At 34.6% G+C, this 14938-nt stretch overlaps 1 protein-coding gene across 1 annotated transcript; it reads right to left on the reverse strand.

The window, feature by feature from the left end:
- Nucleotides 1-3504: 3504 nt before the first annotated feature.
- Nucleotides 3505-14667, reverse strand: NTS (neurotensin). The gene is made up of 4 exons (XM_014865841.3): nt 14379-14667; nt 12021-12082; nt 6331-6555; nt 3505-3851 (listed from the first exon to the last, which is right to left on the reverse strand). Exons 1-4 carry the CDS (start codon nt 14446-14448, stop codon nt 3699-3701), a joined length of 510 nt encoding a protein of 169 aa, XP_014721327.2. The 5' UTR covers nt 14449-14667; the 3' UTR covers nt 3505-3698.
- Between the last annotated feature and the right edge of the window lie 271 nt (nt 14668-14938).

Genomic DNA, 14938 nt, shown 5'->3' on the forward strand with positions numbered 1-14938 from the left:
CAGAAAAAGCCTCATCACGTGTACAGAAACCATGAGAAGGCCTGAAGAAAACTGTAACAATTAAAATAATGGTTGAGATGGACCTTGAAGGTGTTATGCTAAGAGAGATAAGTCAGATGGAAAAAGTCAAATACTGTATGATTTCCCTCGTAAGCAGAAGATAAACAAGAGCAAACAAACACATGGACACAGAGATTAGGTTGGTGGTTGCCAGGGGGAAGAGGGGAGATGGACAGTGAAAGGGGTGACCAGGCACATGTGTACAGTGATGGATGGTAATTAGTCTTCAGGGGATGAACATGATGTAGTCTACACAGAAATTGAAATATAATGATGTACACCAAATCTATGTAATGGTACAGACCAATGTTACCTCAATAAAAAATAAATAAATAAATAAATAAAACAAAGTAATGGTTGAGATGTTGTATCAATGAGGCTGAAAAACACAGTGCCTTAAATAAGTTGGAAATGCATTTCTTTTTCAAGTAATAGTCTGGTTGATCCAGGATAGTGAGATGGCTTTGCTCCATAAAGTTATTCAAAACTTAAGCTCTCGATCAATGCCATCCTCAAGAGAAAGGTATTTATTCATTTGGTTAAAAGAAATTCACATTTAAGACCAAAAAATGAGGAAAATGTCGAAGTACAAGGAATGAGGTTTTTCTTTAAGTTGTGAAAGACCCACAAGTTGTACACACTTTTTCCACTCAATATTCCATTGGCTCTAACTTAGTCATTCCATGTAACAAAGGAGGCTGGAAACGTAGTCTCTAACTGGCTGTCCTGTGCCCTCAGGAAGAGATTTTCTGCCAGAAAATCTTCCCAGAAAAGAGATTTCAGCAACTCTAAAGGCTCTGGAGCAGAAACAAGCTGGATATGTTAAAGGAATGACAAGACGGGAGGAGAACGAGTGAAATTAGAGAAATAGGCAAATGCCAGAGCATTTGGGGCCTTCCAAAACAGAATTTGGATTTTATTCAAAGTGCAATGGAAAGACATTGCAGGATTTTGAGAGGAGACGTGTGGCATAATCTAATTAACATTTTTAAAAAATGGATTCTGTTATGTGGATGTAGATGGATAACAATGATAACAGGAGAGCAGCTAGGAAGAAACCACCACAGTTCCAAGGGGAAAACTTGTGGCTTAGGACAATTGTGGTAGATATGGCAAGAAGTAGATGGATTTGAGATGTATTTTGAATGCAAAGCCATCAAAAGTTCTTAATGAAATCTCAGGTGTGTATTAAAGAGAGGAGTTAAGAATGACTACTAGATTTTCAGCCTGAGAAGGAGGTGGGGCCATTTGCTGAGATGGGGAAATGAAGGAGGGAGCCTCAGAAGAGAAGGGACAGTCCTCCATTGAAATGGACAGTTCCGTCACTGGGATGGAAGAGAGTGAGGGGTAAATGCAGGCTGGTTGTTACATTGGTGGTGGGGAAATCATGCAATTTTCTTCTTATCCCTGTTAATTTTTATTGAAATAATTAGAACGTCATCTGACGAAAGTGAGGAAAATGATATGTTGTAATTTAAAGAAGAAGAAAATTCTCATCTGTGAGAATTAGAGGCAAAATTTATTAAATGAGTGTAGTAGGAATGCTAAGCAGCACTAAGGACCCACTTGAGATTTGGGATCACAGATTTTTAGTGCGACTCTTCAACAAGGCTGGGTGTTTTTCTCCAGTGATGTTCACCTTCTCAAGTGAGGTCAGAATCAAGGGGAGATTTCGGTTGCACCAATGGTGTTTTCCAGGCTCATATAAGAGAAGGACAGGGAATTGAGGATAAAAGGGAGTGATTTTAATTTGGACCATAGAATCTAAGCTGAGTAAAGAGCAAAGTGAGGGCATGACTAGAAGGTGAAGAGAAAAAAGAGGTGGGGACAATGGATTAGATGGGATCCAAAATGTTGGAGTGAGATTTGTGATGATGTGAACTGGAAAGAAAAGATGACATATAGAGAGGAGGGGCCTTAAAATTGAGATTTTGGAGAGGTTGAATTTATTGGTAGTGAAAAGTTCTATGGTATGAGACCATGGAAGTGATTGGATGAGATGAAATGGATAAAAAGTTTATTATTAGAAGTGAAGATGTCAGGAACTGAGGAGGGAGCTTACTGGATGAATCTTGCACATGCACGTGGAAGTCTTCAAGGATAATCAATGAATCAAGTAGGAGATCAGTAGTTGTTCAAAACACAGAGGGTTGGTATATGAAATAGTGTTATGCTCTGTAGTTTTTGAAGGAGAAAAGAAAAGTGGTATGAAAGTGGTTAGAAGAACTCAGATTTAGTGTGTTATTAATAAGTTCCAGGCACCATTCTAAGCATTTTACATATATCAGACCATTTCATCCTCCTCCAAACCCCATTACTATCTGCATTTTGTAGGTGAGGAAACAGAGAGGTTAAACTAGTTGTCCAAGGCTGCTAGTGAATAATGGAGCTGAACCTGGGCACTCTACTCGGGAGTGCACACTCTGAATCACTATCAAATAGTTTCCTTACTAGGCTCAGTGCTTTGGGCACTTTTTAATGTGGAAGCTGATAGGATGGTGAAAGATGGTGAGGTGGTGCTTTTGAGAAGTCATGGTTTTACCAGAAAATCCCAGAGATCAGTGGGCTGTTCTTATATCCTACTGAGTAGGGTTCAGTGCAGGGGAGAGGCTTTCTCATCAAAAGTACATGGAGTTATGAAGGCCCCTTAATTACAAGACAACTCAAATCCTGACATTTTTCTTTCATAGATGACTATGGGCTAGGTTGCAGCCCTGTGAGGAGAGGTCTTCCTACAGCCCTGTAAGAGTGAGGGTCTTGGAAGCCACTGCTAATGGCGGAATGTAAAGGCTGTGAGGGATTATCAGACCATAAGCATGGTCTTAAAGGAAGTTTATAAGAGGTTATTTCAAGTATTCCTTTTGCCTCAGAAATGCCCTCTCAATTGGGAAAAATATTAACCACACAAATTCCTCAGTGAAGTTAAAAATAAAGCTATCATTTACTGAATTGAAATGTGAGGGAAAAAAGTCAATAAAGGGTAATTCTTGTAATGGAAGTAAATCTGCAGATACATGTGGTTCTGATGGCTTATTGTCTTTTTATTAGCTATTAAGTTCATTTAACAGAAAAAACAAATTCAATTGAAGATCACTGATTAAGATAGGCATAGTTAACAATAGTTCATTAAACATTCTTTTAAGAAGATCTTATTTTATTACTATTACCTTCCTTGTATCTGAGAGACTCATGACCGAGTCTGGGAAGAGAGCATGTATTTCTCTCAATTTAATAAAACGATCAGCCAAATAATGAAAGAAGTACTATTACCTTGTTTTGAGTTAATGATATGTAGGGTAGACTTTGCTGTAAGACTTTCATAATCTTTTAGAATTTGGCTTAAAATGTCAAACATTTTGACTGTTTAAACAACCCATTAAGTGCTTTTCAAAATTACAGAACATTCTATATGTGACTTAATTAATATTAATTATACACAACACATCATGCTGAAGATCTAGATTTATTTGAAAACATTCAGTCCAATTTATGTTAATGCAGTAAAATCACATCTCATAAGTCACAATTTTAGAAGAGACAAAGTAACTGTGTTCTGTCACATTTCCACAGAAGTACAATTTGATATTTAATTAAAGGATGATAAATCACAATCACATATAAATAAAATATTTATCTTCTCAGTAGTAGTAAGAACCTCTTTTGAGTATGTAGGGTCTTCTGGGTTTATTCTCATATAGCTGCCGTTTGAGAATGTAAGGAATTTTTCTCTTTATAACTTCTTCCTTGTCATTTTTGTCACTTCCAGTATCAAGAACATCTTCCTGAATTAACTGCAAGATAGACAGAATGTGAATCAAACTCACATGCATACAGTCTTCCATTCAGAGTATTTTTTTCCATTTTACCTTATTTTCTATTCAGACCGCATAATATACATAAATGAGATATACGAGGTCCAAGGCAATTAACTATTTCGTCCGAGGACAGATGGCTATCAAGTGGCTGAGCGAGGATGAGAGCCTGATTCTTCTGACTCTCTATTCAGTGTTCTTCCTAGTTCACCAGGTTTGCCTTTTTAAATAATTTCTTTATCCATCAAGGCTATACACTAATATCTACAACTGAAGAAAAAATACTTAACAGAACTTTGAGTATTTTTCAGCCTTCAACTTATGATAGACCAAAATGTTATAGAAATACATCATGAATCACAACAAATATAGTTTTGAATCTAGTAAAGCAAGTTTGGCTTCAAAGTTTCTATTCAATTAAGGTGATTACTGACTTGACTTGAAAGCTATTCCGAAGATCCGTTTCTCAATCAGAGAGAGAGGAATGCCTGCTTTGCATAACTTACTCAGCTGTAGAAATTCACAGAGGTGAAAGCTCTGCTTAAATGGTAAGGATGTCTCCAGATTGTGGTGCTTAATAATTAAAAGCAAGTTCAGATTCAGTAACTCAAGGGAGCTAATCTCCATGTGGAATATTGCCTGATATCTCATTGAATAGGTCCCATTCTAAAATTAGTTCCAAACACTTTTTCTGATAATACTGTTCTTATTCAAAACTTTCAGCTAGCAAAAAATATTTAAGAACTCTGTCGAGTTTTGCACATGACTTACAGAAATTAAAAAATAAATAGATGCTGAAGAATTGTATTCAGATTTCTGATTGTCTTCTAAACTTCAGGGTGACTATAACTAATACTGACAGGAGACTAAGTTTTTAATTATAATACATATGTATAGAATTGGATCACCAAGTACTGTATTTCACCACACAGCTCTTCAATTTTGGGGAAGGAAAAACAGCAACTGTCAATCTAGTATTTTTCTTGATGTTTTGTTTCCCTCTGTGTATAGTCTGTAATTACTTGAACTATGATTTGAATGATATTGTCATTTTGTTTTAAATCAATAACATTTAAAACAGCAAAAGTTATAATCTTACATGGACCTGATTTGTCCACATAATAGTTTATTGAGGTTTGTTTTTTTTCTGGATAAATAGCATGTAAGTGACATTTCCGTATGTTAAAATTAGTATTTTTCAAGTTTTATTGACTTAAACAATATTTTAAAAACTAACTAAACCATTTCATTGGAATTGGCATTAGGGGATGAATAGTCCAGCAAGTAAAATTAAAACTGGCTTCTTTGTTTTTCAACTAGAAAATGTCTTTTTGTTTACAAGTTAGAATAAATGCTAAAAGTTCTGCTTTGCGTTTCCTCTTTTCCACAGGGTATCTGTGTGATAGTCAGTTATTCTTAGGCAGATATTAACAAGGAAGGCACCCTCAGAGCCCCAGTGTTGGTTCAAACTCGAAATATAAAATATTAAGCAAATTTCTCTTACAGGTTAATTTGAAAGAAATGTTTCCTTTGTTGGGAAAATTTTTAAAAATCCTTTTTTGAAGCATTTTTATTTCTCTTTCCCTCCTCCAAACAAACATTCCCAAACCAAAGATGGTGAGTCACCAGCATAGCATTTAGTAGAATAAATAGATTCATCCAGTCCTTCATTGTAGTTCTGTGTAGTGGAATTTAGCTGTCTTGGCTGTGGTGGAGCTAATTTAGCTGCTAAGGACAAGTAAAACCAATGCATTCAAATGAAATAGGAATATCTATGTATATTTCAAATGCAAATTTTGCTGGTTACTACATTCTCATATGTACTTGGATCAATTTTTCAACGTTACATTCTCTTCTCTTAGGTTGTATGTTTATTCTTGTTCTATTAATTCACTTTGATTACCGCAGCTTTAAAATACATTTTAATATCTGGTAGAGTAAGGACCCTCTTCATTATCTTTTAATTTTTCTAAATCTTCTTGTTCTTCTCACACGTTCATATTAGACAGAGTTATATATATCCCTATCATTCTGGTTTTATTGCCTAATACGTTCAAATACAAGTGGAACCTGTTGTGTTTTGTGTTTGTCTATAGATGAACACCCATGACTTTGTGTTTCTAAGAAAAAATTTTGAATTCCCTGAATTTCTTAAACATGCCACCACAACCACCACCAAAAATAACTTAAGCATGCCATCCATTTATGCACAATAAAAACATATGGATCAAATCTGCCTTAAGACATATCCTTCTTTTAAGATTGAAGTAAAAATATTGTGTTGAATCCCAAATATTTGAAGGACATTTAGAAGATCTAAAGAAATGTTTATCTCAACACATGGTTTATTCTTCTTTAATATTTGTAAGTTTTCCTGTTATAATAATGATCAGGATTAAAAAATATCAGTAGAAATGAGAGCTAACTAATATAACCATAATTATATCTATATTTTTACCTCCCAGTGTTGAAAGTCCCTGCTGTGACAGATTTTTCGGAGCTGGTATATTGTCAACATTGCCTCAAAGCTAAAGCCATCTAAGGCAGGAGGAAATTTCCGTCTTGCAACAAGCTCGTCTTCACGAAACTCTCCAGTTTCCTCAGCTTGGCTGTTCAGGCTGGTTATAAGGCTGCAAACATTTAGCAGGGTCATTTTCCAAGAAGGGACATTTGCTTTACTGATCTGAAATATAGAAAACAAAATAGATGTTACAGTTAAAACTTGTTTTATGTGAGTAAGAAATAAATTTCTACTGTACTAAGGCATTACATTTTAGGGTCTAACCTTACTCTAGCCTAAGAAATACACAGTTATTAATTTAGTAACTTCATATCACAAAGTTAAATAGTGTCAATACCTCATATCCTTTATTTTTAAAAGTGCAATAAAGTTAGACACACACATGTGCGGATGCATGCCGGAGCAAAGGAAGAAAGAAATATAAGTGACAGTAAGTACAAGTATATAAACATATATGTATATATCACAGATGAAAATATTAAAAATACCACTCTCTTTTAATTACACTTCAGTTGCGTGTCTAATGGAGGAGGGACTAAGATGATACTAATAGATTTGGACAATTACAGTAGTGCGAGACTTACATTCCACACATTAATAGTTGTCACAGGCAGCATCACAACTGACCAATTTGTTTATTTGAAAATTATAATACTTTCTAGAATTACCATTCTTTTCTAACAAGATCTTGTCTGAAACCATTATTACCACACTCAACAACTTTCTTATGTGCCAACAATAATCAATGAGAAAACATAAGGTCTTAGGAGAACGTAAATGTGAAATAATTAATAAAAATTAACAAAAATTTCAAAGAGCATAAAAGCATAAATTTTTCCTAAAGGACTTTAAAATAAAAATAAGATTTGAATGACTACAAAGCCATGGTGAGAAAACTTAGTAAGAACAGAATCAGGTGTCAATTCCCTCTGAATTACTCTCCAAATGTAATGCGATTGCAAGCCAAAGTTCCAATTTGGAAAATAGGCAGATACTGGAAGTTAGAGGAGAGGATTTACCAAAATACTTACAAAATTAATTTCGAAACATGAATGTGTGGGAAGAACCAAGAAGATTCAGAAAAGTTAAAAGATAATGAGAAGGGACTTACTGTACCCAATATTGAAATGTATTTTAAAGCTGTAGTAGTCAAACGAGTAAGTTAATAGAACAAGATAAACATGAAATCCAACAGAAGAGAACATAATGTCCAAAAATTGATCCAAGTACATATGAGGATGTAGTAATTAGCAAAGTTTGCATCTGAAATCCTTGGGAAAATCTGCTATGGGGAAATCTGGATTTAGATCTAGTTACAACTTTTCTTGATGCGTTATTGTCTAACAATATCCAGATGAGTTAAATAAGAGTAAAAGTAAAAGTGCATAAGTACATAGAAGTTATTTTATAAATCTGGAAAGATGTCATTAAGCAAATATTCAAACCAGAATCCATAAAGAAAAAGATCATTTTCAATACATAAATGTGTGAGATATCTCTTTGGAAAATTAACAACCTGAACTAAAATCAAAAACAAGCTATACTGTACAAGCTGTCACAAAATGTTAATATCCTTAACACAGGTGGAGCTCTTCTAAAAGAAAATGATGAATAGCCTGATTTACAAAAGAAAGACACTTTAAAAAGTTGAAACCTTAGATAAGTAATATGAGCAGAGCAATCCCAGAATCACTCATCAAAGAAGAACTATGTAAAAGAAATATTTGGTATGATGTTCAACTTGGCTATGACCCTCAGATCAGAAGACTTTAAAAAGTATAAGTACACTCAGCGGTGTACTTATGGGGACATGTGGAAACAGACACTTCCCCTTCTAAATAATTGTTAGTCTGGGTGTAGATTGGCATAACTTTTTAAAGGATGTCTTGGCAGTCTGCACAAAAATTGTAAATATGCATATCCTTAGATGCAGATTTTATCCTAAGGACATGCAAATCGGTGAGTACAAAGATATTACTCATTACAACATTTTCAACCAGCTTGGAGATCCTTTCAACTACATCCTTTGAACTGATTATCCAGCCATTGCTTGAATTTTTCTGCTATGGGAAACTTAGAGGCAACATTGTATAGCAGCAACACCTTATGTCCTGCCAGACAAAATTAATGGGATACCACAATTTTACATTTGGGAAGCTCTTTCTAGATCATTTCACTGAGTATTTTCCAAAGTGTATTCCTTACAACACTAACTCTGCACTAGTATGTTTTGTTTTGTTTTTGCTAGGGAAGATTCACCCTGAATTAACATCTTTTGTCAGTCTTCCTCATTTTTTTTTTACGTGAGCTGCCACCACAGCATGGCCACTCACAGATGAGTGGTGTGGTTCTGCACCTGGAAACCTAACATAGGCTGCTGAGTGGAGCGTGTCAAACATAACCACTAGGCCATCAGGGCTGCCCCTCTGCACTATTTTTAAAAAGGAGTTCCACTGTCAAGTAAACTGGAAAACTTGAGTTTAAAGGAAATTTCAAGGCTTCTTGACTAGGTCCCGACCTTGGGCACTGTCCTTGGTTTGCATGGCCAAATTTTAGCAAGAATCCCACGAAATCAATTTAGTGAAAATGGCTCCCCTGATCACCCTGGACATCTGACCAAACATCAGATTTTGATCAGATTTCCACTTTTTGTCTTTGTCGTATTCAAAGTTGAGCCCAATCTCTACAAAACTCCCATTGCAGTAGTTCCTCTTGAATAAAATCTGCCTTACTCTTTAACACGTGTCTTGTTTAATTTTCTTTAACAGTAAACATTCTCACTTATTAAATTATTTTATACAAATGTTTATAATAGACCTAAGCCCGTAGATAAGAAATTTAGAATATTGCCTCTTCTTGTTTTTAAGATGAGGAGAATAAGAATATTTGTGGTTCCTCCTTACCATTATTTGATTTAACTTTCCAATAATGAATAAAATCCTGGTCAAACTTCTGTTTTCTTAATTAAGTGAAACCTGATCTATGTTACTAATATTCACTATTTGTAATACGCTGAACTCAGATGAGTCCAGCAAATGGCGAATTCAAGCATTTCACCAAATTGAAAATAATTAAAGTAATCTCTGGTGGAGCCCTGAAGTTTTTTATAGTTGAAAACAAAAAGTAAGGATGAGTACTGAATCCTAGTTTCTCATTGTTAGGTCATAAATATCTATTAAACTCCTACTGTATACGAGGCATTGAGTTTAATCATAGAAAATTATAACGTTTCCTCGGCTTTTTGAGAGTTGTCCAAGGTCTCTTTCTTAATAAAACTATACCAAAGTACTAGCATTGGTAATAAAGAGAATTGCACTGTGAGAAAAAGTTATCTTCTGCTTCTTTTCAGACTCTGGAGTCTCTCTTGGCCTTCTGTTGCTTAAGTGTAATTACACATTGTATTTCAACGTCTAAATAGCTTTACTCTAAAATTGAAATTGCTCAAATGTTTTATACACTTAAAGTGAAAAGAAGAAAGCTGAAGCTTTCTGAAGCTTTTAATAATGGAGTTATACCAATATTAAATACTACTCTCTTAAATTTTTTAAATGTAGTAATTTGGTTAAAATGGTCATAAGTTTGGAGTTTCCATTTGCATAGGACCCTACACACACCAAAAGCTCATTGAATCACAGAGAAATAAGTAATAGTAGTTTTGTAAAAAATAAAGAATGAGCTTTTTGTTCCCATCCTAGCAGCAAAATTGGAATAATTATACTTCTGGGTGTTTCCTCATCATTGACTATACTGTATTTACTCATTTCACTTAAAAGGAAGAAATGGGATTCAATTATTTTCCATGATCTGGTTTAGCGATATATCCCATGACTGAATGAAAGAAAAAAATTTTATTGTGTCTATACTTTTGTTATGTATTTTTCTTAAAAGAAAAATTAAACTACTCCATATACTGCAATTGTTTTTCCATGCAGTGTCTTGGCCAAGGAAGGAATCACAACTCTGCACCCATGTGTTCACAAAATAGCTAACACTCCCCAAACTATACCACATTTTGGAGATTATTTAGACCTTTATGTGTCAATGTAAAATTGGAATTATAGACGTAAAATCTCTACCAAGACACTAAGATATTCTAATCTGCTGCATTTTCCAACACAGACTATTGACTTCACTTGTCTTCCCATTTTTGAGTTGAAGTGATTATAGCCATTGCTATTCTGATTGGGTGCTAAACAAGGGTGCTTATATTTATCATAAGGTTAAATGTATTTGGTCATTGAGTTTTAGACTTAACTAAATTTGATCATTCCTGATATGAAACCTATCAAATTAGAGTAAAATTTGGTTTTAATCCATTCCATTTTTATAAATTTGGGCAATTATGGAAACATGTATGCTTCAATTTTCCCCAAATGGCTTTTAAGGACCACAGCAGAAAATGCCTCTTTGTTAGCTTTCAGATAATAATGCCCTACACTCACACACACACTCAAAACTGAGTATTTCGCTTCCATACCATCATCAAACACAATTCTACTTATGTACTAGGGATTGTGGTATCTGGAACATACTCATCCAATTAGGGAAGAGAAACCTGAAGTGGCAGGACCTGAGTTGGAGTATTGCTTCAGAAAATACACAGGAGTTTTGAGCATGTGCTTTTTTACAATAGCATCTGTTGAGTCCTCAGCCTTGGTTTCCCAGTGCTACACATTGATTGTGCCAGGGGACTGCCTGAAAGTTCATTTTTCTTTGAGAAACATCTTTTGGTTGGAAATGCTGTTCTCTAACTCTGCATTTAAATACGTACTGATTGGCTCATTCTGGGTAAATCAGTATTGTGCGGTGGCATGGAATTAGGCAGATTCTAATTGAATTTTATTCCTAGGTACAGATTGGGATCTAAGAACCTTGTTTTCAAGACCCCAAGAGAGTAATAATAGGGTCCAGTATGCAAAGTTTTACTTGGTTCAGTAAAAACAATGACCAGGTACAGATAACACTTCTACTATAGGAAGAATTTAAACCCAGGCATGGATTTAATGTAAATGTCTAGGAGATTATAAACTCCAACTCAAGTGCTTAAAAATAAGGACAGAAGGCAAGCGATGTGAACTAACCCACTTGAATTAGATCAATCATTCACGTGTCACAGTGGCAGAGCAGAGCTCAAGGCTTCTCCTGGCCAGTCTTTTGCTGTTCACTCTCCACCACATTTCTCTCGTGGATTGTCATGAACTTTCATTTCTAATTTAGGAACTCCACTTTACTTTCTCCAATCCAATAAAAAAGGGAAAAATGTCACTTAATTTTCATTTACGTATTTAACTTTAGGCCAATATACCTTTCATCATATACAATGTGATAGGAATAGAAACATGATTCCTTTAAATCCACTTACATGTCCACATAAATATGTGACTATCTAATTAAAGTTGCAACATATTGGTTGATAGTCACTATAATTTCTTTCCCTGCCACATCAACACCCTTAACTCCTTTGAACTCAAGGAAAAGTCTCCCCAAAAAAGAAATGCTTCCCGATGAACAGAAGTTCTTGTTTTGATGGTCTTGATGGGAAATTATTACTATAGGAAAAAGACACCTGGTTTATAGTGAGAGTTCATATGTTTTTCAATCTTCAGGTAAAGAAAAGAAAAAGTTACCTTTGATGTATGCATATTGGTCAATAAATCTGCTTCTAACGCTTTCATGTCCTCTTCTGAATCTGAGTAAAATCAAACCACATGTTTACCATATAACCACATATCATATAATTATATTGTACCCTACAGATTTTAGACTCATGCCCCCCAAAATTTACTCCTAGAGGCTTTTTGCCTTTCTTATGTATTTATTCTTCTTAAAATGGTGTTCAGAAAGAACTAATCATAGTTTTCTTTTAGGCTAACAGGCAGTTAGAATAATGGAAGCACTTCTAAGAAAACAAGCACATGAGTAAATGCCAGGAGAGCTATTGATGATTTAGAGTGGTTTAATCTCTGAATCTCGGTATAAAAAAACTGATTATATCATATAATAGGAATTTTATTAAATATGCTTGCTAATTTTTACCAGGAATAGTTTACATAAATAGAGTATACACATATAAATATTTTAAAAACAAAGTAATGAGTAGGTGTATATAAGAGACTCTTTCATGACAAAACCAAAGGGAATTGCTTACTGAGAATTTCAGGATAAGAAAGAAACCAAGATTTAATTAACTTGAGAAGCTATTTTACAAAACACACTTTGGAAGATTTGTTGTCTACTTTAAACAAGAATTTAGAATTGTGTGTCCTTAGCAATTTTATCACAGGCTATTACTGAAATTGTTTAAGTGAAAGCGGAGTTGTCCATCAATACATGTTATGTGTATAATGGTGTTGAAAATGGATTTCGGATTTTTTTTAGAATATCCTTTCCATTTCCATTAATGAATATTTAGCAGAGAAGAAAAATTTTTTTAAATTCTATAAGATAATAGAAACAAAGTTATAGAACACTATAATAAGGTGACTTACTTCATACTTACTGATCTGTATGGCATAAAATAAAGTAGAAGTTAAAATGACTGTCTTTCTTGCACTACACATTCTTATTAAAAAAAAGTGCCCTACTTGGAGAAACCGTTTGTTACATTGTATCTAGAAACTGAATTATGCCATAGATCTTTTACTTCTATTTATAAGGGCCCGATCTATTTTCCTAAAGGAGGGTCAAATTCCTTTAGGCAGTTATAGAAAATGTACACCACCATCCCCATACATTTTGGCTTATCACAGTAAGAAGTTTCAACAATAAACAAGACATTTCAACAAATAAATGTAATGCTTAATCAGTAACTCAGCTTTTCTCACATACTCTAAATATACTTTTAACTTCTTGTAACTACTAGATAAAATCATAATTGCAGAAAATTTGGTATTTATCTCATTCAAAAACTTGCAACATTGGAAATTCAAGGTCTTTTTCTAATGACCAAAATAAATTAAAAATTTTACTAAGTAACATTTATATGTTCTGCTAGATTTAATTTCATAATTTAAATAATATCATAGCAGAAGTTTGAATTAAACATTTCAATGTCATATTTATAAGATTTAAAAGTAGAAATGAAGTTAAAAGCTGCATTTATTCCTTGTGTTTTTTATTTTTTCACTTTGATGTGATCATTCAATTATTTTTCAAACATTAATTGGAGCATATTGCAACCATCATATTTCATGTTACTCAAATTTAAACCTTTTTTTCAAGTTTAGTTCTTGATAGATATTTAGCAATATGTGGCTTCTCTTTAATAATCACATGCAAAGCTAAATCATTCTCCTTAACATAAGAATGTCAATTTTCCAATTACATTTTGTATCAACTTAAACAACATGCAAGCAAACAAACAAATCAATAGTATGCTTATTTATCACATAGAAAGACTATATAAAATATATTCTCAAAAAGGACTTGGAAGCTTTTTGCATTTTTCTAGAAATAATTTTCTACATAGAATGCTTCATTCATTTATTCATTAAGCATCAATTTTCACTTTCTTTGTTGTCTTAACACACACACACAGTTAGGAAAATAATTTGAAGGAGGGAGAAGCCACTGCTTCCTGAGACAATGACTGAGGATGAGATGAAGCATTTTAAATGCAATGGCTTTTAATTATGGCTTTGCACTTTCACAGGGCACGGCACCTGTACGTCTCATTACATGCTGATCAGCCTAATTTACCTCTTGTTTTGTTTTTTCCTTCCTAGCGATTACATTCCAAAGAGGAGCATGAAGTGTTTCACTGAAATCCCTTTGATTACTTTGCAGACTTAAAAAGGGGAAAGAAACGTTTCAGTTCTTGTAATCATAAAGGCAGAGAAAGGAAATATTCAGTTTCTGTCACTAGAAAGCAGATCTAGAATAAGGGAGAAACTCTTCTCCCAGGATACATTAGTGTAAGTAACAAGACACTGCAAAAAACGAAAAAGAAATCACTTCAGGGCGTTGTAAAAAGCAGCTGAGCTTACCTGAGCACAGACACCAGGAGCTGAAAGCCAGGAGTATCATGCATACCAGCTGGATTTTCATTCCTGCCATCCTTTCCTTGAGCCTTCTAGCAAGCCGAGTTCACAAGCCTCAGAGACACGCTGAAGGGGGCTCTCTCTGGAGCTTCCTCTTGCCTTCAGCTGACTTTGAAAGCGAACTATGAGAGATGCTTTGGCCATTCCCTATATATATATGCAGGAGGATGATGTCATGAGAGCACAGGGATTATCTCTTCGGGATGTGCCCTCCCTTCATCTCCATCCCTCCTCTGCTCACTTCCTTCTCCCCTTTTCCTTTGTCCCCCCACCAGCCTCCCCCACTTCTGAACCTCGAATGAAAGTGACATCCTCCCTAATTGCGGCTGCTGCTCCGGATTTCTGACTCACAGGAGTGATTCAAAAGTAATTCCATACAGAACATACTGGAAAAGAACTTCCAGTACCATTCTGTCCCCATTTCCTCTCATTCTCTGACTCCAAGAAGTTGTCATTTTAACTTTGCGAAGCGTGAGATCTATGATTTCTAATATAAGCAAAATCCC

This window comes from Equus asinus, chromosome 4 (assembly GCF_041296235.1).
Source record: "Equus asinus isolate D_3611 breed Donkey chromosome 4, EquAss-T2T_v2, whole genome shotgun sequence".
Classification (NCBI taxonomy): Eukaryota; Metazoa; Chordata; class Mammalia; order Perissodactyla; family Equidae; genus Equus; species Equus asinus.